General features: G+C 44.6%; 1 protein-coding gene across 1 annotated transcript; it reads left to right on the forward strand.

Moving 5' to 3' along the window:
* The first annotated feature begins 2,767 nt into the window (after positions 1-2,767).
* On the forward strand, positions 2,768-3,343 carry LOC116138300. Its single transcript, XM_031424018.1, has one exon. The coding sequence runs from the start codon at positions 2,768-2,770 to the stop codon at positions 3,341-3,343; it is 576 nt and encodes a 191-aa protein (XP_031279878.1).
* Positions 3,344-26,642: the final 23,299 nt, after the last annotated feature.

Here is a 26,642-nt window from a genome sequence, read left to right on the forward strand (position 1 = left end):
CAACACAGTCCAAACCTGAACCAAAAAAGAGGCAAGGGTGCCTTTATAAAAACTTTAAAAAAAACACAGCCCAAGCAACCAGCTTTCGCACAGCAGTTTGAGCAGAAAATCATTAGCAGAAAACAATAGAAGGATGCAGCCTAGCAGCAGCAAAAGAACCAGCGGCTAAAGCTTCCAGGAACTATAATCAAACAGCAAAACCAAACAAAAATATCCCAGCCCAAACAACCAGCTTTGGCAAAGCACCTTGAGCAGGAAATTAGCAGCAGAAAGCAAGGAAAATGCAGCCTAGCGGCAAAAGCATCCAGGAACTGTTAGGGCCAAAAATCAACCTCGGCCCAAATAGGGAAACAGGATCACTGGTGAAGAATGACCAGGCCCAATCTTGCAGAGGCCCAATTCGAATTAGCCCTATTTGATACGAAGTATAGCCGGCCCGAACTACATGGGCGCGAGCCTCTTAAGCCCTGTCCAATTTCTAGGCCTATGGGTGAGTCCAGAGCCCATAGCCCCTTCAACATTTTCCCATTCTTGATCAATCCCCTATTCAAGGTCGTCTTCCTCTTTCCTGGCGACTTTCCCACTTGGGGGTCATTCTCCTAAATGGAATTAACTTCCTATCTAGACACTGATAAAGACAGCTGATTATGGCCTTGATTCTTCTAGGGTTGGCATCAGAGTCACACTAGGACTCCTACTCCCACTAGGATTGGAAGACCAGACGACCACTATATAAGCAGAGGCCAGCCCTCTCATAAGGGACATCGACATTACACCTTCACAGCCAAGACTATTTTACTTGAGAGTTTCGCTTATTCGCCGTGGTCACAGTCCCTGACTAGACTTTCGGTAATCTCTCATTCCCTAGCTCTCACTATATTAGCCTTTCAGCCTTGCTGACTTGAGCGTCGGAGTGCCTACGGCAAACACCACCCTGGTGTTTCCCGTTTGCTTCACGCGTGTGTTTCTCTACGTGTGCAGGTACAGCAGATCGCTAGTAGCCTCAACCTCACGGGATCAGACCCCCCTTTCCGTACAGGTAGATTTTTACGTCTATAGTTTGGCGCCCACCGTGGGACCTCTAGCAATCATTCGGCGTGATGAACCTTGCTACGTGGAGGAATATTCCATGGCTGACAATCCAGACGACGTTAACTCAGGCCTCGAGGCCAGACTGGAGGCTTTGACCGCTCTCATGCAACAAAACTTGGACAAGGTGGCCGCGCTGGAAGCCGAAAATACATCCATCAGGGTCGAGAACCAGTCGCTAAAAGAGAAAGTAAGTCGATTCTATGAACTCGAGTTTCTGCCCGACCAAGCACCCCCCAATCGGTTCTGCACCACTATCCCATCCATGCAACCCCTCTCCACACCAGAGCATCAACCCTCGGATTCTGGTAAAGGGCCGCGTCAGTTTAACGCACTGGCGCTCGACTACTCCGTTTTGACTAACGGAGATAAAGATGCAACAGTGCGCGGTCCAGTCGACCCATCCCAGCCTCATGATCAAAACGATCCAGTAATAGAGAACCCGGAGGATCAACCCATCCCCACCATACCACTTCACCTCCAGTCAACCCAAACACAAACCCCCTCCTGCCCGGCTCACCCTCACGGGGTGAACGGCCAAACCAAACCAACTCTAGCTCTTGAGCCCGTCCATCCCGAAAGACCGAACGACTACCAGACAACTCCCCTGACCGTTCATGTAGGGAAGAACAATAGAACAGTGACAATGGGAGTCATCCAGCTAGAAGGGATGAACGAAGACACATGCTACCAAGGAGCGCAAGACGGACTGATCTATCAGTCTACCCCCCAAGGGATGACCCCCCGAGACGTACCAGACCCGGTAAGACGGGATGACCCGATAGTATCCCCTTCCCCTGTGGAACAGTTACTGGCCAAGAGACTGGCCGACGTTGAGGTAGTAATGAGGCGTATCCCAGGAATGCCAATCCCAACCAAGAAGAGCAGACCGAATTGTTACGCCGATTCACCCTTTGCGGATGAGATCGCCCTGGCTGACATGCCCCAGAAATTCACTATCCCCAACATGAAACCATATGACGGTACCACTGACCCTGACGACCACATAGCCTCATACAAGCAACGGATGTTCACTGTTTCCATACCCCGACCGCTTAGAGAAGCCTGCATGTGCAAAAGTTTCGGTTCTAGTTTGTCCGGCCCGGCGCTTCAATGGTACACGAACCTCCCGAACGGATCCATTGATTCATTCGCTCAGCTTACTGACACCTTTGTTGAACAGTTCGCCAGTAGCAAGAAGCTAGAGAAGTTGTCGGCCGACTTGTACCAAGTATACCAACGAAGGGAGGAGCCATTAAGAGAGTATGTTAGCAGATTCAACAAAAAAAAGATCTCTATTCCCTCCTGTAACCCCGAGACTGCTGTGGACGCTTTTAGAAAATGCCTCCTCCCAGATGGAGAGCTATACAAAGAGCTTACAAAGCTGGGCTGCACCACCATGGAAGACGCTCTGGCCCGAGCCGTTATCCAGATAAGGTGGGAGGAAGATGAGATGAACCGAGCCGCCCATTCTAGATACGAACCAAGGCGGAACGACAGGAAGCCAGAGCCTAGACTGGTAGAACACTGCTACCAACCCCCCGCACGCAATATGGGCAGAGCCAGGAGACCATATGATCGCCAACCCTTGAGAAATGATAGCAGGCATTTCGGATCAAACCAGTTCAAAATACCAGAGTACAGTCTCAACGTCGAACCAACCTAGGTCGTAGCGATAATGAAAGGAATGAGATCCGCAGTCAAGTGGCCTGGTAAGCTCAATCCCGAGGCAAGGAGAGACACAACCAAGTGGTGCGAATTCCACAACGATCACGGGCACAACACCGCAGACTGCATCGCCTTGCGGCTCGAGGTTGCCACACTTCTGAAGAGGGGACATCTCCGTGATCTACTCACTGACAAGGGGAAGAACATCATTAGCCAGAAAAGCTCCAAACAACAGTCGCCCCCTCCGCGAGAACCCACACCGAAGGGTTTCTGCTCGCTAGTCTCTGGAGGATCAGAAATCAGTGGGGTAAGTTACCCGTCAGCAAAGCGGCATGCTAGAACCAACCATCATGAAGTCCAGTCCATCCACCCGGTCTCGAGGTCATACTCCCATCAGGTAATTCAGTTCGAGGATGACGAACCGGTCACCCTAGCTGCCCCTCACCACGACGCTTTAGTCCTCTCCCTGCAAATAGCCAACATCCTAGTGAAAAGAGTGTTCGTAGATGGGGGTTCGTTAGCAAATATCCTATTCCTCGAAGCAGTCAAAGCAATGGGGCTGGAAGAAGCAAATACCAACAGGTGACCGACACTGCTAGTAGGATTCAGCTCGGAGCAGAAATACACTATCGGGGAGATCATCCTTCCTACCTATGCCGGCGGAGTAAACAAACAGACAGTCTTCCTGGTGATCGACTGCCCATCCCCCTACAATGTCATTTTGGGCCGCCCCTGGATCCACGACATACAGGCAGTCCTATCTACTTTCCATCAGACAATCAGGTTTCCGACTAAGTGGGGAGTACGGGAGATCAAAGGTGACCTTAAAGCTTCCAAGGACTGCTACAAAAATACCTTCAAAGGCAAGGGAAACTCTTCATAGCAATTACAGTCTCGTCCAACCCCTCGAACAGAGCCTGACCAACCAACCATTGAGGAGTTGGATGAAGTGCAGATACATCCGAATGACCCAGAGAGAAAGACACACATAGACTCCCGCCTCGACCCCAAGACAAGAGAGAAGCTGATAGAATTTCTAAAACAGAACGAAGACTATTTCGCCTGGTCCCATGCTGACATGACCGGAATCAATCCAGACGCAATGGTCCACCAGCTCAAGGCAGATCCGGACCACTCGCCAGTCAAGCAGAAGAGGAGGAAATTCGCACCTGAGCGAAACCAGATCATCAATGAAGAGATTGAAAAGCTCCTAAACAACGGCATGATCAGAGAGGTCCACTACCCCGAATGGCTGGCAAACGTTGTAGTTGTAAAGAAAAAGAACGGGAAGTGGAGAGTCTGCATCGACTTCACTGACTTGAACAAAGCCTGCCCCAAGGATTCTTTCCCCCTTCCACATATCGACATGATGGTAGACGCGACCGCAGGGCACGAACTCCTCAGTTTCATGGACGCCTTCTCGGGATACAACCAGATTCTGATGCATGCGGACGACCAGGAGAAGACAGCCTTCATCACAGAGAGGGGAACCTACTATTACAAAGTGATGCCGTTTGGATTGAAAAACGTTGGAGCCACCTACCAACGTCTGGTCAACAAAATGTTCTCTGACCACTTGGGGAAGACCATGGAAGTGTACATCGATGACATGCTCGTCAAATCCATGATCGCCGAACAACACCTCGACCACCTTAGTCAGGCATTCGCCGTTCTCCGGAAGTACAACATGAAACTGAACCCAGAAAAATGCTCGTTCGGCGTCTCATCAGGTAAATTCTTAGGCTATATGGTTACTCAGCGAGGGATAGAAGCAAACCCCGACCAGATCAGAGCGGTCCTCAGCATACCATCCCCGACTTGCATCAGAGATGTCCAGCGCCTTGCAGGACGAGTGGCCGCCCTGAGCCGCTTCATATCCAGGTCCGCAGACAAGTGCCACCTCTTCTTCCACGCCCTCAAAAAATCCAACAAGTTCGATTGGACCCCCTCATGCAAAGAAGCCCTACAACAGCTGAAGAAGTATTTGACCACCCCCCCGCTGCTTTCCAAACCCATGGACGGGGAGAAGCTCTACACTTACCTAGCGGTCTCAGAGACGGCCATATCAGCAGTGCTAGTTCGGGAAGAAGAAACAAAGAAGTCACCAGTCTACTACATTAGCAAGTCGCTCCTCGACGCAGAAACTCGATACAGCCAACTAGAAAAGCTTGCCCTCGCCCTCTTCCATGCTTCCAGGAAGCTTAGACCGTATTTCCAGTGCCATCCTATAGTTGTGATCACATCCTTCCCGCTCAAGAAAGTATTGCACAAACCAGAAATATCAGGCCGACTCACGCAATGGATGGTAGAGCTCAGCGAGTACGACGTATCCTACCAACCACGCACCGCCGTCAAGTCCCAGGCAATAGCAGATTTCATTGCCGACTTCACACCAAGAGCCACCACCCAGGCCGAAAAAGAATTACTATGCATGAACGGCACACCACCCTCAAAGTGGACCCTCCTAGTAGACGGATCAAGTAATCTCAATGGAAGCGGACTCGGAATAGTACTGATCATGCCAGAGGAAGACATCATCCAGCGAGCAGTCCGGTGTGGGTTCAAGTGCACGAATAACGAGGCCGAATATGAAGCCCTCCTAGCTGGACTTGCCTTGGCCAGAGAAATTGGCGCCAAGAGACTAGAAGTGAAGTCAAACTCCCAACTCGTGGTCAATCAACTACAAGATACGTACCAAGCACGTGATTCAAAAATAACATCCTATTTGAGCATGGTCAAAAAGCTGCAGGCCGAATTCGAAGAGTTCTCAATAGTACAGATCCCCAGAGCTGAAAACCACCATGCCGACGCCCTCGCCAACCTTGGCTCAGCACTCCCATGTTCCTCTCAGTCATCCATCCCCCTCCTATTCATGCAATGGCCAGCCAACTGGAAAGAACCGCCACCTAACAAGTCTCCTATAGAAGCCATGGGCATTGAGCAAGCCGACTGTTGGATGACCCTGATAATTAAGTACTTGGAAGACGATGAGCTCCCGGCTGGCAAGAACGAAGCACGCCGATTGAAGGCAAAAGCCGCCAGATTCACCCTACATGAGGGCCAACTCCTCAGAAAGTCGTTCTCGAGCCCCTACCTCAAATGCATAAGCCTAGAAGATGCCCAAAGTGTTCTAGCCGAACTCCATGAAGGCGAATGCGGCAACCATGCAGGGGGGCGCAGTCTTGCTCACCGGGTGATCACAGCGGGGTACTACTGGCCGACTATCCGCACCAACTCGATCACTTACGCAAATAGATGCGACAGCTATTAGAGGTTTGCTCACGTCTCACACCTTCAACCAGAACGACTCCATTCCATTCTCACACCATGGCCATTCATGAAGTGGGGAATGGACATCGTGGGAAAGCTACCTACTGCACCGGGGCAACGAGTCTTCATGTTGGCTGTGACAAACTACTTCACCAAGTGGATCGAAGCCGAAGCCTTCGCTCAAGTCAGAGACCGAGAGGTCAAAGCTTTCATCTGGAAGAACGTGATCTGCGGGTTTGGAATACCAAAGGAGATTGTCACCGATAATGGGTCCCAGTTCATTAGTTCAGGCTTTAGGGATTTCTGTGACATGTGGGGAATAAAGTTAAGCTTCTCAACACCCCGTAACCCCCAGTCTAATGGCCAGGCTGAGTCGTCAAACAAAACAATCATGCAGACACTGAAGAAGCGATTACAGAAAGCTAAGGGCGCATGGGCGGATGAGCTACCCGGAGTCCTCTGGTCATACCGAACCACGACTCGATCATCAACTGGTGAAACACCCTTCTCCCTGACATACGGTTCAGAAGCAGTCATTCCAGCCGAAATATCAGTTCCGTTCACCAGGCTCCAGTGGGTGAACGAGAAATCAAATAGCCAAAACCTTTGCCAGAACCTAGACACTGTGGACGAGCTACGGGAACAAGCGAGCATCCGCAACGCAATCTACCAGCAACAGGCCGCCCGACATTATAACCGCAGCGCGAGGATCCGCACTTTTAAGATAGGCGACTGGGTCCTTCGTAAAGTCTTCCAAAACACCAAGGAGATTAACTCTGGCAAACTCAGCCCCACCTGGGAAGGCCCCTACAAGATAATCAAAGAAGCAGGGAAAGGCGCCTACAAACTCCAGACCCCCGAGGACAAAGACATCAACAACAATTGGAATGCCGTTCACCTCAAACGTTACTACTCGTAGGTGAACCCTGTCCTTGTTGGGAGTCTTATTTTTCATTTCTTTTCATTGTTAATAAAAAGGATGAGTGGGCCTATCCACCTCCTCTTAGACAGTCGGCCTCATAGCCAGATATTTAATGAAGTATTATTCAGTAATTCTCATCTCCAAATCGACCACCGGTCGACAAATTACCTGCACCTTCAAATCGGCCATGCCCGATATACGTACAGACACCTTCAAATCGGCCATGCCCGATATACGTACGGACACCTTCAAATCGGCCATGCCCGATATACGTACGGACACCTTCAAATCGGCCCTGCCCGATATAGCACGGACACCTTCAAATTGGCCATGCCCGATATACGCATGGACACCTTCAAATCGGCCCTGCCCGATATACGTACGGACCACTTCAAATCGGCCCTGCCCGATAAAACGGACGGATACCCTCAAGTCGACTCGGTAGATGAATTACTCACTCGAATCGACCCCGCTCGACTCTCGAGAACACCTTAAGATCGGCTCTGCCCGATCCAAAACTTGGCACCTTGGGACCGGCCCCATCCAACCCAAAAACTGAACTGAAGAGGCACCGCCATTCATTCAGGGGACTACACACTCGGTCAACCCGACCGAATGACTCCTATACCGTTGTTTTGGGTCCGCACCAACCCAGCCCAACATAAGGCCTACATGCCTTATGTTGGCCATGCTGAGGTAACATGCACAAAAATAAGGGAGAAACAAAAGTACAGTTCATTCATCCAAGGAGACAACATGAGAAACTAGAACAGTCAAAAGTAATATATATGGCGTCAAACGCCCCAGTTCAGAATACAAGAAACAGCACAGACACCAGACAAAAGGGCAACGCAGGCCCCAAAACACAAAAAAGGAAAAGGGGGGGAGCATTAAGCATCCTCGGCACGAGTCTCATCCTCTACCAAATCAGTCGCCATGCAAGCACCACTAGCGCTCGGCCCCACAGCCAGGTCGCTCACGACCCCAACACCTGGCTGACTAAGCTTAGGTGCCTGCTCCTCGTCCTGCCCCACCGGATGACTAGTTTCCTCTTCCAACAACTCTTGCATTAGCAGAATGTCTTCATCCAGATCCCAATGAGAGGTCCGCCCTTCCTTAAACTCAAGCATGAGCTCGCCCCGGGCCTTAATGATGGCGTCATCAGCAATGGAGATGCACTGCTCCCTGAGGGACTGAACCTCTGCAGTCCTCTCGGCTAACTCGCACCGTAGCCTCTCGACCTCTGCCTCACTATCCCTGAGGCGCTGCTGACTCTCCTGTTCGGCCTTCCGAGATGCTGCCTCCTTCTGTCGCAAACCAGTGTTGGCCTTGGATACATCCTGTATCCGCTTCTCCTGCGCCACGACAGACTTCTTTAGATGGAGACTGCTAGTGAGTACCTGTACAACAAAACTGAGCAATGAGAACAAAGTCAAACAAGAAAAATGAGCAAGTACTGCCATACCTGAACGGCGCGGGATACACCCCAATCAGCGACAGCAACCACACCCATCTGGTTCAAGCGCGCCTCATCCGTTGGGAACAAGAAGGAGTCGGCCAGCTTACTCATAGATGTCGCGTCAGAGTAAGTCGACGCAGTAGCCGGAATCGTGATGGTAATAGTCCCGGCCTCCTCATCCACAACGGCAGCCTGGGACGACCCGACTCCCGCCGAAGGCTGCTGACTCGGTGGCTGCCGACTGGGCGGCATCGCCAATACATCCTCAACCCTTGCATCCGCCCTTACCAACGACTCCCTCTTCTGCTTCTCTCGACACCTGGCGATGGATTCGTTCGCGCTCGAGACAGTCAACTTCTTCATCAGTGACTCTGCAAGTGCAAACTCTCCAACGGTTAGTGGGTTCAGCCCGGACTCACCAAAAATGATATGGTTGCAGTATCGACTCAGGAGCATGTCCCAAGTCTGCTTCAGCGAGGGGAAGGGAGTACCTCTCTGAATAGCCTCTACTCCGGCCCAAAGAATACTGCTCCTCAGATTAGACTCTGCCAACACCACTCGCCAATCCCTGTGCTCCAACGGGATGACTAACACCCTCTGGGTAGCTACGTCCAAGCCGTCCCTGCTCTGCCCAGCGCGATTGAAATCGAGCTCTGCAAACAAAAAACATAATCAAGATTTAGTAATCAAAAGTACGAAAGAAATGACGAAGTTCTCACCAGTGGCTCGCCAGCCAATCAGGATCTCGCCCATGCCCTGTCTCCGAAAACGGCCTGACCCTTCAAGAAAAAGTAGCGGTCTTTCCAGTTTTTATCACTAGACCGCAGGTCGGTCACCAGATGAGACCGGTCGTGCCTCAAGTTTAGTAGATATCGGCCTTTCTCCTTATCGTTCTCCTTCAGGAAGTACGAGTACAGCAGCTCGTGCAACCCGAACACAATTTGATGCCGAACACACAGATCCTCCAAGGCCATCAACAGTCTCCAGGCGTTCGGCATAAGTTGGGAAGGGGCGATAATGAAGTGATTCAGCACCTCCCAGACAAGGCAAGGCAAAAGCAACCTCAGCCCATCATGAAACCATTTCTCGTACACACAGACCCAACCTTCAGCTTCCCAATCAACCCGCTCGTACGACTGCGGGGTCCGGACTTTGACAGAACCAGGGATATGATACAGTGTACGGATACGCCACACGTCACTATCCCTCAGCACGGGCGGATAATCCCTGGTCAGAATCCCACTGCCCTAGGGGTGTTCAAAAACGGTTAACCAAACCGGTTAACTGCTTTTTTGAACCGAACCGGTTTTTCGGTTCGGAAAAATTCCCGAACCGAAACCGAACCGGTTTGGAGGGAAAACTGGTTTTTCGGTTAACCGCTTTTTTTAAAGCAGTTAACCGGTTTTGAACCGGTTTTCCCTTTTTTTTATAAAACTTATTTTTTTTATTTTTTCCTAAATTAAATTGTAAATATAAATAATACATATCCAAATAAAAATTAGACATTCATATATATCCATTGACCATTGCTAACGACACATTAAAAATATTATTATTTTTTATTTAATATATAATATATAATATTATTATTTTTTATTTAATATATAATATTTATTTTTATTTAATATATAATATATATATTTATTTATTTTTTTTGTAAAACCGGTTCAAAAAACCGGTTTCGGTTAACCACTTTTTACTTTTTCCCGAACCGGTAACCGAACCGGAAATTCAGTTTTTTGAATTTTTCGAACCGTAACCGAACCATTTTTTCGGTTAACCGTTTTTTCGGTTCGGTTCGGTTTTTGCATTTTTTTGAACACCCCTACACTGCCCTGCTGGCTCGGCTCTTCCTCAGAGCTACTACCGGATGAAAAGGGACTGCCAGCCCCTACGGAGTCTTCCCCACTCCTACCATACCGACCCAAGCCACTCGGCCTAGCTCCACTCGACCTTGGAGCAGCGACACTAACTGCGGTCGGCACACTGACCGGAACGCTCCCTTCAGGCATCATCACCATAGTCGGGGCACGCTCATACTCATCCCCAACGTCCACCACCTCTTGACTTGAACCTGCTGACGTATCGTCTGACATCGGATCACTCGCACGTCCCAACCAACCGACTCGTTCCTTAGGGGATTCGAACTGAAGCACTGAGTGTCAACTACCAGTCGCCCCTCAACACCGCACGATGCCCCTCAAAACCGGCCTCCTCAACCTCGGTCGACCCGTTCTACCAAGGTGGAATCCTAGATAGCCAGTCGTCCCACCTAACAGACCGACCGAAAGAAAAACCTCGCTACTAGTCAACCTGCCCGATGACGAGAGCCCCTGCCCTGGGTCGACCCCTCCAACCTAACGACCTTAAGCCAAAATCAGAACACCAACTTGCTCGCCCCAGACGACCGATCCACCTCTAATTTCAATCCTAGTCGCCTACTCACCCCGATCACTAATCCCTCAGCCTAAAACTCACTCGCCCTGAATGACCGATCGCCCAATCCACTACACGCCTCCTCGCCACTCAGTCAGACATACCGACCGACCCAAACACCGCCAAAGTCGACTTCGTCTTCCAGACCCAATCCAAAAAACCCAGAAAATATTCACCTACGATCGGATTCTCCCGGGATATCCACCGGAAAATTCAAACCTACGCCTATTCACCAAAGTCCTAACACCAAAACGCTTGGAAACCCAGTTTAAACCCACTCAAAAAACTCAAAACATCTTTATCCTGCTTCCCAAAAATTTCAACAAAAAGAAATCTACCTACAGAACAGCAAAACGGCCTAAAAAGGAAAAATTACCTTGGATGATTGTAGAGAAAACCACCTTCGCTCAAGAAACAGGGACAAAAACGAAGAAAAAGGGGAGAGAAATTTTTTAGATAAAAACCAAAACCAACGCGAATGGAAGATGAACAGTCTGCTCTCCAATTTTGTAAAGAAAGTGTAAACACGTGGCAGGTTGTGATTGGTCAGGTGTCAGGAGTCTTTTCGTTTTCCCGCTCTCGAAACGACGGACAGATCACCACCATACACGTGGCAGCGATCCGAATCACCTGGGAAATCGTTGCCCCGTACAGAAGTTGTATCTCGATCGCCCGTTCCTTCCGACCGACTCCAATTGTACCGCCTGGAATGAATCCGACACGCGTCCATCTACACGCGCCAACAAATTCACTTGGCCACTCGATCTACCCGACCGACTCTTTGGTTCGGGGGCCCTCCCAAGCATCCCATGCTCAGCCGGCCCGGAAGGCCTGGTCGACTGATGCACGAGTTGAGAATGGTCCGGGTCGAACCATTTTCGGAACAAAATTTGAGAATCTCGCCCAATCATCCGTCCGTGGAGAACGAGTGGACGACATGTACCCGAGACGCCTCACCCGCTTAGTCGTCCCATCATCCCGACCGAATGAAGCTTTTTAGTACTTCCTGAACCTGTCCGACCCGACATGACGAATGAGTGCCTCTTAACAGTCCCCTGCTAGTCGTGCGGATGTACCGACCGATCGCATCTGGCTCCCTACTCTTCAGCTCGCCGAACCGATCAGGCACCTCAAAAGGATAGAAAACTTTGGGTCGGGAGGGGATATCGAGCGAGGTTCAATCAAGGATCACTTGCAATGGTCAGAGCGATCACTTCAATGGTCGTTCGTCCATGAGGGAAGACCGAGCTCGCCTTCTGCGTAACCTACTCTCTGACTTGAGTTACTCTCAACTCAGAGAGTGGGGGACAAACTGTTAGGGCCAAAAATCGACCTCGGCCCAAATAGGGAAACAGGATCACTGGTGAAGAATGACCAGGCCCAATCTTGCAGAGGCCCAATTCAAATTAGCCCTATTTGATACGAAGTATAGCCGGCCCGAACTACATGGGCGCGAGCCTCTTAAGCCCTGTCCAATTTTTAGGCCTATGGTGAGTCCAGAGCCCATAGCCCCTTCAACATTTTTCCATTCTTGATCAATCCCTATTCAAGGTCGTCTTCCTCTTTCCTGGCGACTTTCCCACTTGGGGGTCATTCTCCTAAATGGAATTAACTTCCTATCTAGACACTGATAAAGACAGCTGATTACGGCCCTGATTCTTCTAGGGTTGGCATCAGAGTCACACTAGGACTCCTACTCCCACTAGGATTGGAAGACCAGATGACCACTATATAAGCAGAGACCAGCCCTCTCATAAGGGACATCGACATTACACCTTCACAGCCAAGACTCTTAGTACCGAGTACAGCAGCTCGTGCAACCCAACACAATTTGATGCCGAACACACAGATCCTCAAGGCCATCAACAGTCTCCAGGCGTTCGGCATAAGTTGGGAAGGGGCAATAATGAAGTGATTCAGCACCTCCAGACAAGGCGAGGCATAGGCAACCTCAACCCATCGTGAAAACATTTCTCGTACACACAGACACCAACCTTCAGCTTCCCAATCAACCGCTCGTAGACTGCGGGGTCGACTTTGACAGAACCAGGGATATGATACAGTGTACGATACGCCACAGTCACTATCCTCAGCACGGCGGATAATCCCTGGTAGAATCCCACTGCCCTAGGGGTGTTCAAAAACGGTTAACCAAACCGGTTAACTGTTTTTGAACCGAACCGGTTTTTCGGTTCGGAAAAATTCCCGAACCGAAACCGAACCGGTTTGGAGGGAAAACTGGTTTTTTCGGTTAACCGTTTTTTAAAGCAGTAAACGGTTTTGAAACGGTTTTCCCTTTTTTTTATAAAACTTATTTTTTTTATTTTTCCAATAAATTGTAAATAAATAACAATCCAAATAAAAATTAGACATTTATATATATCCATTGACTACTACTAACGATACATTAAAAATATTATTATTTTTATTATATATAAATATAAATATTATTTTATTTAATATTAAATATTTATTTTATTTAATATATATATATATATTATTTATTTTTTTTGTAAAAACGGTTCAAAAAACGGTTTCGGTTAACCACTTTTACTTTTCCCGAACGGTAACCGAAACCCCCCACCCCAGGAAAGGAAGGCCCCTACAAGATAATCAAAGAAGCAGGGAAAGGCGCCTACAAACTCCAGACCCCCGAGGGCAAAGACATCAACAACAGTTGGAATGCCGTTCACCTCAAACGTTACTACTCGTAGGTGAACCCTGTCCTTGTTGGGAATCTTGTTTTTCATTTCTTTTCATTGTTAATAAAAAGGATGAGTGGGCCTATCCACCTCCTCTTAGACAGTCGGCCTCATGGCCAGATATTTAATGAAGTATTATTCAGTAATTATCATCTTCAAATCGACCACCGATCGATAAATTACTTACACCTTCGAATCGGCCACGCCCGATATACGTACGGACACCTCCAAATCGGCCATGCCTGATATACGTACGGACACCTCCAAATCGGTCCTGCCCGATGAACGTACGGACACCTCCAAATCGGCCCTGCTCGATGAACGTACGGACACCTTCAAATCGGCCATGCCCGATAGTCGTACGGACACCTTCAAATCGACCCCGCCCGATATACGTACGGACAACTTCAAATCTGCCCTGCCCGATAAAATGGATGGACACCCTCAAGTCGACCCAGTCGATGAATTACTCACACTCGAATCGACCCCGCTTGACTCTCGAGAACACCTTAAGAACGGCCCTGCCCGATCCAAAACTTGGCACCTTGGGACCGGCCCCATCCAACCCAAAAACTGAACTAAAGAGGCACCGCCATTCATCCAGGGGACTACACACTCGGTCAACCCGACCGAATGAATGATTCCTATACCGTTGTTTGGGTCAGCACCAACCCAGCCCAACATAAGGCCTACATGCCTTAGCCATCAGGCCACGATGAGGTAACATGCACAAAAATAAGGGAGAGAAACAAAAGAACAGTTCATTCATCCAAGGAGACAACATGAGAAACCAGAACAGTCAAAAGTAATATATATGACGTCAAACACCCCAGTTCAGAATACAAAAAACGGCACAAACGCCAGACAAAAGGGCATCGCAGGCCCCAAAACACAAAAAAAGGGAAAGGGGGAGAGCACTAAGCATCCTCGGCACGAGTCTCATCCTCTATCAAATCAGTCGCCATGCAAGCACCACTAGTGCTCGGCCCCGCAGCCAGGTCGCTCACGTCCCCAACACCCGACTGACTAAGCTCAGGTGCTTGTTCCTCGTCCTGTCCCACCGGATGACTAGTTTCCTCTTCCAACAACTCTTGCATGAGCAGAATGTCTTCATCCGGATCCCAATGAGAGGTCCGCCCTTCCTTAAACTCAAGCATGAGCTCGCCTCGGGCCTTAATGATGGCGTCATCAGCAATGGAGATGCACTGCTCCTTGAGGGACTCAACCTCTGCGGTCCTCTCGGCTAACTCGCGCCGTAGCCTCTCGACCTCGGCCTCACTATCCCTGAGGCGCTGCTGACTCTCCTGTTCGACCTTCCGGGATGCTGCCTCCTTCTGCCGCAAACCAGCATTGGCCTTGGATACATCCTGTATCCGCTTCTCCTGCGCCACGACAGACTTCCTCAGATGGAGACTACTAGTGAGTACCTGCACGACAAAACTGAGCAATGAGAACAAAGTCAAACAAGAAAAATGAACAAGTACTGCCATACCTGAACGGCGCGGGATACACCCCAATCAGCGATAGCAACCGCACCCATCTGGTTCAAACGCACCTCGTCCGCTAGGAATAAGAAGGAGTCGGCCAGCTTACTCATAGATGTCGCGTCAGAGTAAGTCGACGTAGTAGCCGAAATCGTGATGGTAATAGTCCCAGCCTCCTCATCCACAACGGCAGCCTGGGACGACCCGACTCCCGCCGAAGGCTGCTGACTCGGTGGCTGCCGACTGGGCGGCGTCGCCAATACATCCTCAACCCTCGCATCCGCCTTTACCAACGACTCCCTCTTCCTCTTCTCTCGACGCTTGGCGATGGATTCGCTCGCGCTCGGGATAGTCAACTTCTTTATCAGCGACTCTGCAAGTGCAAACTCTCCAACGGTTAGTGGGTTCAGCCCGGACTCACCAAAAATGATATGGTTGCAGTATTGACTCAGGAGCACATCCCAAGTCTGCTTCAGCGAGGGGAAGGGAGTACCTCTATGAATAGCCTCTACTCCGGCCCAAAGAATACTGCTCCTCAGATTAGACTCTGCCAACACCACTCGCCAATTCCTCTGCTCCAACGGGATGGCTAACACCCTCTAGGTAGCTACGTCCAAGCCGTTCCCGCTCTGCCCAGCACGATTGAAATCGAGCTCTGCAAACAAAAAACACAATCAAGATTTAGTAATCAAAAGTACGAAAGAAACGACTAAGTTCTCACCAGTAGCCCGCCAGCCAATCGAGATCTCGCCCTTGCCCCTGTCTCCGAAAACGGCCTGATCCTTTAAGAAAAAGTAGCGGTCTTTCCAGTTTTTATCATTAGACCGCAAGTCGGTCACTAGATGAGACCGGTCGTGCCTCAAGTTTAGCAGATATCGGCCCTTCTCCTTATCATTCTCCTTCAGGAAGTACGAGTACAGCAGCTCGTGCAACCCAAACACAATTTGATGCCGAACACACAGATCCTTCAAGGCCATCAACAGTCTCCAGGCGTTCGACATAAGTTGGGAAGGGGCAATAATGAAGTGATTCAGCACCTCCCAGACAAGGCGAGGCACAGGCAACCTCAACCCATCGTGAAACCATTTCTCGTACACACAGACCCAACCTTCAGCTTCCCAATCAACTCGCTCGTATGATCGCGGGGTCCAGACTTTGACAGAACCAGGGATATGATACAGCGTACAGATACGCCACACGTCACTGTCCTTCAGCATAGGCGGATAATCCCTGGTCAGAATCCCACTGCCCTGCTGGCTCGGCTCTTCCTCAGAGCTACTACCGGATGAAGAGGGACTGCCAGCCCCTCCGGAGTCTTCCCCACTCCTACCATACCGACCCGAGCCACTCGGCCCAGCTCCACTCGACCCTGGAGCAGCAACACTAACTGCGGTCGGCACGCCGATTGGAACGCTCCCCTCAGGCATCATCACCATAGTCGGGGCACGCTCATACTCATCCCCAACATCAACCCCATCTCGACTCGACTCCGATGACATATCGTCAGACATAGCGGATGACATGAGGTATAAACCGGCCCAAATCACGCGGGCACGAGCCTCTTAAACCTAGTCCATTTCCTAGGTCCACGGACGAATCCAGAGCCCACAGCCCTTTCAGAGTACTTTCCTATTCCTAGTCAACCTCCTATTCAAGGACGCCTTCCTATTCCTGATCACTTTCCTACTCAGCAAATTCTCCTAAACAGGGTCACCTTCCTATTTGGACACTGGTAAGACAACTCACCACGACCCTAATTCTTCTAGGGTTTGCATCAGAGTCACACTAGGACTCCTGCTCCCACTAGGATTGGGAGACCAAACGACCACTATATAGGCAGAGGCCAGCCCTCTCACAAAGGACATCGACATTACACCTTCACACCTGAGACTCTTTACTTGAGAGTTTCACTTATTCGCCGTAGTCACAGTCCCCGACTAGACTTCCGGTAATCTCTTATTCCTTAGCCCTCACTATATTAAGCCTTTCAGTCTTGCTGACTTGAGCGTCGGAGTGCCTACGGCAAACACCACCCTGGTGTTTCCCGTTCGCTTCACGCGTGTGTTTCTCTACGTGTGCAGGTACAGCAGATTGCTAGTGGCCTCAACCTCGCGGGATCAGACCCCCCTTCCCGTACAGGTAGATTTTTACGTCTACAACAATAAGCAAAGTTGTTTTTCAGGGGACTTTCTAGCATATTTGCGAAAATTTTGATAACCTCCTTCAGGATTGCAATTTACCATTTAACCTAAAACAATATCAAGTTAGGCACCTTCCTAAATATCAAATTAAAACGGTAGCAATTTTCCAATAATTTTTTTGTAAATTTCCCGCACTTAGGCGAGCTAAAGGGTCAATGGGTTAGTGTAATTTAAACTTCTATGTCTCGGTCTTTGTAGTAAAGCATCTTTTGGAAGCTTCAAATGCATGATTGCCACGTGTCCGTTGTAGTTGACCAAGGTAGCATTGCTTCCCTCCTAATCCAGACATCGCTTCATTCTAAAAACTATATCTAAAAACTCAAAATCATATAAACCTAAAGTCGATTCATTCTAAACACTAAATCTAAAAACTCTTCGTCGTTGGCTCTCTGCTAATCTCCCTTCCTATCCTAATGTCACTGTGATTTTGTTCTCGGTTCCCATCGCCGTTCGTGATCTCAGGTGCCTTCTGCGTTTGTGTTTGCGTCTTTCCTTACAAACATAGTTTAAGCATCATTGAATCGGTTCAATGATGCTTAAACTATTTAATAAGTACACATAATCCAATCTCACAAATTTTCTTTCATAATCTTGATGTGGTAACTCATAATGAGACTCGTCTGCCCAATTGTAGATCCCACCTATCTAATTACAAATTGATTAATTGCAAGTTATCATGATAGAATTGTTTGAGAAAATTTGTGAAATTTCCTAATGTAAAACGAAGGACTTTTTCTCTGGTAAGGCAGTACTCAAAATAATAAAACTATTAGAAGACACGACGCAACATAACTAGAGAATAAACAAAATGAAGATGATTTTCATTTGTCCAACGATACCCAGCGGTGGGTATCCTCACAAAAAATTGTCGTGGGCTATAGAGGTCCAGGGTTTAGTGGAACGGTGAGGCCCATTTGTTTTATGAGGATACCCACTAATAGGCAAATCGGAACAACTACATAGGGAGAACAAAACTATTAAGAACACATCTTGAATTTAACCAAAATAGTGATTGGTGCACAATGTTTTGACATATGTTGTAATTTTAACAATTTATCTAATCCCCCCTTTTCAAGCACTTCTTTCACTCTACTTGCAACCTCAAAATCACGAAAGTTAGATGCATGCTCACATACTCAGAATGCCATGGTCCCTGAAACAAAAGTCAAAAAAGAATAAGGACCGATAGATTTCATCGAAAAAAATAGGCTCACTTATCCTACCTAACAAGCAAAAACACTACACAATAGCAAAGAAAACAACCAAAAATATATATATTGATATTACTCTAAGTCAAGAACAACTTCAGCTCAACGTTGGGTACCCTGTAAATAAAAGGGTCTTAATGTGTTGTTTCTCTCTATAACCGGCTCGAAAACCGGCAAGGTGCCATTCGGGGCTGTAAAGCGATAGGTATCCCTCGACATGAGGTTTAGGGTTTAGTAGAGCGATGGGTATTCACATTCATATTCCAAACTATGAAATATATTTTACTCCACTATCAAATTCTAGATAAATAGGGGTATTCATATTCCATGATAAATCGTAAATTTTAAACTCTCGTATCACTTTGAAATTAACTATACAACATATAAGTTACATGGGCCAATGCCAAAATAAATTTAGAATTTATTACTTGATTATACTTGATAAATTGATTAGAATTGATTAATTGATTAGAATTGGTTAATTGATTAATCGAAGTGATACAGAGTTTACAATTATAATCAATTAGAATTGATTATAATTAGAATAGACTAGAATTGATTAATTGATTAATTGATTATAATTGGATTGAAGGGAAGAAGAAAAGAAAAGAATAAGGAAGCAGTTGAGTTTAGGTCAGTACTGCTTTCTAGCTGGATCCAAACACATTTTATATAAAGTTCCAATTAATTATTCTTATAATTGACAAAAAGTCATCAAAGTCCAAGGAAGAAAGGGCATTTAGCTTAGGTGTAGGTTAATAAAAAAGAAAAAAATATTGTAAAAAAAATATTAAAACTATAAAATTGTACAAGTACTTGCGGGTCCACCCTTACCCGCATAGGGTAGGGTGTGGGTCCAATATTTTAGACTCATTTGGATTGACTTGTTTTGGACCAGTACCCGTTTGGACCCAATTCGTACTCGGCCCCCCACCATTTTGCCAGGTCTAGTGGGTGGGAGTGTTTTTGTTAATTTATGAACTTTTATTGTGAGAGGTGTTTAGCTAAATTAACAAATGTAATCAGTTAAAAACAATCTAAATATTTTCAAAAAATATACCAAACACAATCTTAAAATCCTATCGCATTTGATTAAATCTATCATATCCAAAATAGAATAGAATACTGTTTGGAAAAGTTAAACAAATGGAGCAGTCGGCTCGACTAGTCTACCGAAAAATGGTCAATGGTCGGTCCAGTTTAATTAAAAATTTTGACTAACTTAAGAAACCGGTCAAAACCGGGTTGGATTGTAGGGGCGTGCAAAATTAACCGAAACTCGAACCGATTGTGATTTCAGGACCGAACCGGTTTTTTTCAGATACCCGGACATTTGGGTTGGTTTTTTCTTAGGGGTATGTTGGTACCCGAATATTCAGTTTGGGTACCGGTTATTTTAAAAATTCATTCGAGTACCCGAATATTACCGAATCTCTAAAATTTAAAAAAAAAAAAAAATTTATATTTTAACTTTTAACCCCCTTTTCCCCAAAATCCCTAAAATAAAATAAAAAACAAAAATCCCTATCTAACTCTTCGTCTTCATCAATCTTCTTCTTCTTCTCTATTTCTAAGTTCTCCTCCTTATTGCTCGCTCCCACCGTCGTCCGTCTGGTGTTGTCGCTCTCCAACCGTCAACACTCCGTCTTCCTCCAACCGTCGTCCGTTCGTTATTGTCGCGCTTCGATCGTTACCCCTCCGTTGTTCGTCCGTCATTGTTGTGCTCCAACCGGCGACAGAAACTTCTCTTCGATAAGGTTTTATTTCTTGTCTTTGGGGTTGGTTGTTTGATTGTGTATGGGTTGAAAGGCAACAATTTCATTGAACTTTTGTATGCTAATGAATTGTAATTGTTGGATGTTTTTGTTAAATGAAAATATTGAAAAACGATTTGTGACAACTCTAATTTAATCATAAATAGATCTACAAAAAAATTACCCTGTTTGTCGTATGACATTGTTTCTTGATGTTCTTTACTAATAGTGATTTATCGAAATGCCTAAGTCTGAGAGCCCATTCTGGCTTTTTTTTTTTTTTTTTTTTTTTTTTGGTGCTGAGGTAAAAACGGATATATATGGATTTAAGTTCAATGTGCATTTACACAATGTCATTAATCTTAGATGTGATGAAAAATTGACTCAAGCGTTGCAGCCTAGTGGGTTTGAACATGTTCTCCAGATGTGAGACAAGTTCAACCATTGCCGAGGCTTGGTTCAAGCGTTTGTAGATTGTTATGATGTAGAATCACATTGCTTTAGAGTAGGTAATGGTTTAGAAGTGTATGTAACTTTGTTAGATGTTTTATACATCATGGGTCTACCAATTTGTTGGTAGACCTACAAATCTAATGGCATAGATGAATGTAGGAGGTACTTTAGAGATATTGAGGGGTTGTACACTAATAATAAAGGCTTAAAGTTGAATGTTTTGAGGTGTTTATCTGAGAATGAAGAGATTAGTTTAGTCCAGAGGGTGCGAGTAGCAACTTTGTTGATTATAGGCTCTTTTATAATGTTAGATCATACTGATGGTCATGTTAGTGCCCGCGATTGCCCCCTTATAGAAAATATTGATGAAATTAAAGATTTTGCATGGGGAGAGGTCATGGTGGTGTATTTGCACCGTAGTTTGATAAAGTATAAGAAATCGGGCAAACGTCTCGACAGTGGTTCATTTTTTTGTCGGTAAGTGATTTTTTAATTTTTTTTGTTTTCATCACTAGTTCATTGAATTAACAGAATTTTAACATGTATTTTTTTCCCTTTTTGCAAATATTTGCCTTGCAGCAAATTACCAAGTTGCAGGTATTAGTGGGTGACCTCACACCGCTAAATACCTTCCCCTTAATGGTCGAATGGTCAAGGCTTCTTGTCTCGGTGAGTAAAAATGTACATATGACACTGAGGACAAATGTTGTGGGTGATATTTTGTGAATTTTGAATGTTATAAGTCTTTTTATGAGTTCAATTTTATTTCCTAGCATCTTATAAACACTAAAATATTTACGTTTTTTTTTTTTTTTTTTTTTTTTTTTTTTTTTTTTTTTTTTTTTGCAATGAATGTTATGTGCAGGATGATATTTCACGATAGCCTTATCAAAATTTGCTAGTGGACTTTCTTCCAATGATTTATTGGAGGCAAAAATATGAGTTTGGTAATATTCCCATGGTTCAATAATTGCCTCTACAATAAGTCATATCTAACACTTCAAGAATTTGGATTGCCAAATGAGGTCATAGGCACAATGGAAGATTGGTTTCAAAGAAATGCAATAAATACCCCTTTCTATAAGAAAGGGATGTCAGGTAATAATGTAATTTCTTTTTGCTTTATGTTATAATTCTATTTAGAAAAGTGCTTTGACTTTTTTGTTTTCTGCATTAGGCAAGGGAAATAAAGACTATTCAATTATTTGGCGTCGTGAAATAGAGTTCAGATAAAAAATTAATGAACAACACTAGGTTGATTTGGAAGATGTAGAGATAGATCTGGAGCAACAACAATTGAATGATGAAATAGCTGAGATGGAGTTGGGGGAAGGGAGTGGTGGATATTATGACTTCGAGTTTCAGATGGAGGAAGAGGTAGGGGAAGGGGGTGCAAGTGCTGATGCATTTGGTTAGTTCAGGTCTGAGATGGAGGAAGGGGTAGGGGAAGAGGCTGCAAGCGCTAATGCACCTGGTCCATCAACACATACTAAAAATCTTGTGGTTGATCTTTATTAACCCCAAAGAAGGAAATGAGTACTAGGCTGTTAGGTATTCAATTGTCTCCTCCTGTAAAAAAAAAAAAAAACGACGACCTAAACTCAATGCCAAGCTCCAAATTTATGAGTATAGTGATATATTTGATAAAATTCACAACAAACAACCCAGTCAATAAAGTATAAAGGGAAACCAGTGGAGCCACTAGTTGCGAAGCCTCCTAAACAAGAGGAGCAAAGGGTAAGTTTTTTTACTTAGTTATGTCTTCATTTCTGTTGTAATGTTTGATTGCTGAGAAGAGGTGGGAAAGTTTTGACCGTTCACTGTCTTCAACAATGTTTTTGAGCATTCCTTGTCTTCAGCATTGGTTTTGAGCATTTATTGTCTTCAGCAAATCTCTTTTATTATTTATATTGGGATTTTAGGATACCAAAATAAAATGAAACATGAAGATAATATTATTTCACTAGGCAAAGATAAGGTTGGTTAAAGATTTTGTGTTGTCTTTGTTTCTTTGTTGCGTCTTCATTATGAAATTTTCATAAATATGCTAGAAAATCCCACAAAAATAGCTTTGCTTTTGGATTAATTTGGAAACGAAAAGTGAAAGTGCTTTTCTTTCATTCACCCTCCCTTCAAAAATAATCCTTTGCAACATTAAATCTAACCAATCCATAGAAACGAAAGAATCTTGTTGAATTTGGAACAGATACTTCGTGCATTGCTCCAATGAGGGCCAATGACCAATATCTTACAAATTCTTATCTTACATGGTCAATATGCTGAATTTGAAATGTCTTGTTGGTGGAGCAAATGTGGAGGCCCATTTATTCATATGAGCCTTAATGCGTTGGTTCTCTCTATAAACGGCCCAAAAACTGGCAAGGTGCCATTCAGGGCCGTAAAGCGGTGGGTATCCCTTGGCATGGGGTTTAGGGTTTAGTAAAGCGATGGGTATTCACATTCATATTCCAAATTATGAAATGTCTTGGGTTCTGATGAACATATTACTCCACTATCAAATTTTGGATAAACATGGGTATTCATATTCCATGATAAATCATAAATTTTGAACTCTTGTATCACTTCGAAATAAAAGGGCCTTAATGTGTTGTTTCTCTAAAAACATATGTGCTGTTGGATTAATTAACTTAAAAAAAATTGGAAAAGGAACAGCGCCAACCCTTTTCTTTGAATTTTATGAATTTGGGAAGCCACTTATCTTGATATCGTTATGGGTGAAATGTTCCTTTCTAGTACTAAAGGAGACTATTGAAATCCTCATAAACATTTTAGAAAATCCCATAAAAACATATGTGTTTTTGGATTACTTAACTTAAAAAATTTGTGAAGGAAAAGCGCCAAGTTCTCATTTTCCTTCTTTGGGGCTGTTGAAGATCAACCATCAGATTTTCAGTATGTGTTGATGGACCAGGTGCATCAGCTAGCGCTTGCACCCCCTTCCCTTACCCCTTCCTCCATCTCAAACTTGAAGTCATAATGTCCACCACTTCATTCCCCAACTCTATCTCAACTATTTCATCATTCAATTGCTACTACTCCAGATCCACCTCTAAATCTTCCAAGAAAACCGAACTTTGTTCATTAATTCTAGATCTGGCCTCTATTTCACGACGCCAAATAATTGAATAGCCTTTATCTCCCTTGCTTGATGCAGAAAACATAAAAGTCAGAGCACATTCCTAAACAGAATTACAACATAAAGCAAAAAAAAATTACATCATTACCTGACCTCCCTTTCTTCTGGAAAAGGGTATTTCTCGCATTTCTTCGAAACCAATCTTCCATAGTAGCTATGACCTCATTTGACAATCCAAATTCTTGAAGTGTTAGATATGGCTTATTGTAGAGGCAATTATTGAACCACAACATTGGGAATATTGCCAAGCTCATATATTTTTGCCTCCGATAAACCATTGGAAGAAAGTCCACTGGCAAGTTTTGATAATGCTGTCATGAAATATCATTTTGCAGAAAAAACATAAATATTTTAGTGTTTATAAGATGCAAGGAAATAAAATTAAACTCATAAAAAGACTTACAGCATTCAAATTTCACAAAATATCACCCACAACATTTGTTCTTGATGTCATATGTACATTCTTGCTCACCAAGACAAGAAGCCTTGACCATTCGACCATTAAGGGGAAGGTATTTGGTGGTGTAAGGCCACCGACCAATACCTATAGCTTAGTAATATGCTGCAAGGCAAATATCTGCAAAAAGGGAAAAAAAACGTTAAAATTCTGTTAATTCAATGAATCAGTGATGAAAACTAAAATAATTAAAAAATCACTTATCGACAAAAAAAATGAACCACTATGGAGACGTTTGCTCGATTTCTTATACTTTATTAAACTACGGTGCAAATACACCAACATGGCCTCTCCTTATGCAAAATCTTTAATTTTATCAATATTTACTATAAGGGGGCAATAGTGGGCACTAACATGACCACCAATATGATCTGACATTATAAACGAGTCTATAATCAATAAAGTTACGGCCCATACCCTCTGGACTAAACTAATCTCTTCATTCTCAGCTAAATGCCTCAAAACATTCAACTTCAAGCCTTTATTATTAGTGTACAACCCCTCAATATCTCCAAAGCACCTCTTACATTCATCTATATCGTTAACTTCTCTACCTACAACAGGTCTACCAACAATTGATAGACCCATGATGTATAAAACATCTAACAAAGTTATATAAACTTCTAAACCATCACCTACTCTAAAGCAATGTGATTCTACATCATAACAATCTACAAACACTTGAACCAAGCCTTGACAATGGTTGAACTTGTCTTGTATCTAGAGAACATGTTCAAACCCACTAGACTACAACACTTGAGTCAATTCTCCGTCACATTTGAGATTAATGACATTGTGTAAATGTACGTTGAACTTAAATCCATATATATCCATTTTCACCTCAGCAGAAACTGAAAAAAAAAATAAAAAAATTAGCATGGGGTCTTAAACTTAGGCATTTTGATAAATCACTATTAGTATAGAAAATTGAGAAACAAAATCATACGACAAGTAAGGTAGTTCTTTTGTAGATCTATTTATTATTAAATTAGAGCTGCCACAAATCATTTTTCAATATTTACATTTAACAAAAACATCCAACAATTACAATTCATTAGCATACAAAAGTTCAATGACATTATTGCCTTTCAATCCATACACAATCAAACAACCAACCCCAAAGACAGGAAACAAAACCTTATCGAAGAGGAGTTGCTACCGCCGGCTGGAGCGCGACAAGGACAGACGGATGACAGAGGGCTAATGGTTAGAGCACAACAATGACAGACGAACGACGGTGGGCTGACGGCTGGAGCGAGCAACAAGGAGGAGAACTCAAAACTAGAGAAGAAGGAGAAGTTTGACGAAGACGAAGAGTTGGAGAGGGGATTTTTGTTTTTGATTTTGTGTTAGGGATTTTGTGGAATAGTAATGCTACAATCACCGAAATAGTGCACCGAATGACGTGGCAAAATCCTGACCATTGATTAATTTTAATCAACAATCAGGATTTTGTCACGTCATTCGGTGCATAAATTTGGTGCACTACCGTCAGTGGCTGTATTATTTTCCTTTGGAGAAAAGGGGTTTTAGTTAAAAATTAAAATATTAAAAAAATATTTTTTTTAAAAAATTTTAGAGATTCAATAATATTCAGCTACTCGAATGAATTTTTAAAAGTAACCGATACCCGAACAGAATATTTGGGTGCCAACATACCCCTAACCTGAAACCATCTCGAATATCCGGTTATCTGAAAAAATCGGTTAAGTTCAGTTAGATTACCACCATCGGTTCGGGTTTCGGTTAATTTTGCATGCACCTACAATCCAACTCGGTTTTGACCGGTTTCTTAAGTTAGACAAAATTTTCTATTAAACTGGACCAGACCATTGACCGTTTTTCAGTAGACTGGTCGAGTTGACCGTTGCGTTTGTTTAACTTTTCCAAATAGTATCCTATTCTATTTTGGATAGGATAGATTTAATCAAATACGATAGGATTTTGAGAATGTGTTTGGTACATTTTCTGAAAATATTTATATTGTTTTTAACCGCCTACATTTGTTAATTTAGCTAAACACCCTCCACAATAAAAGTTTATAAATTAACAAAAACACCCCCACCCACGAGACTTGGCTAAACGGTGGGTGGGCCGATTAAAAATCGGGTCCAAACGGGTACAGGTCTAAAACAGGTCGATCTAAACGAGTCTAAAATATTGGACCCACACCCTAACTTATGCAGGTAAGGGTGGACTCACGGGTACCCATACAATTTTACAATTTTAATATTATTTTTACAGTTATTTTTCTTTTTTATTAACCTACACCTAAGCTAAATGCCCTTTCTTCCTTGGACTTTGTTGACCTTTTGTCAATTATAAGAATAATTAATTGGAACTTTATATGAAATGCATTTGGATCCAACTGGAAAGTAGTAC

The sequence above is a fragment of the Pistacia vera genome, unplaced genomic scaffold (genome assembly GCF_008641045.1).
Source record: "Pistacia vera cultivar Batoury unplaced genomic scaffold, PisVer_v2 Contig11, whole genome shotgun sequence".
NCBI lineage: Eukaryota > Viridiplantae > Streptophyta > Magnoliopsida > Sapindales > Anacardiaceae > Pistacia > Pistacia vera.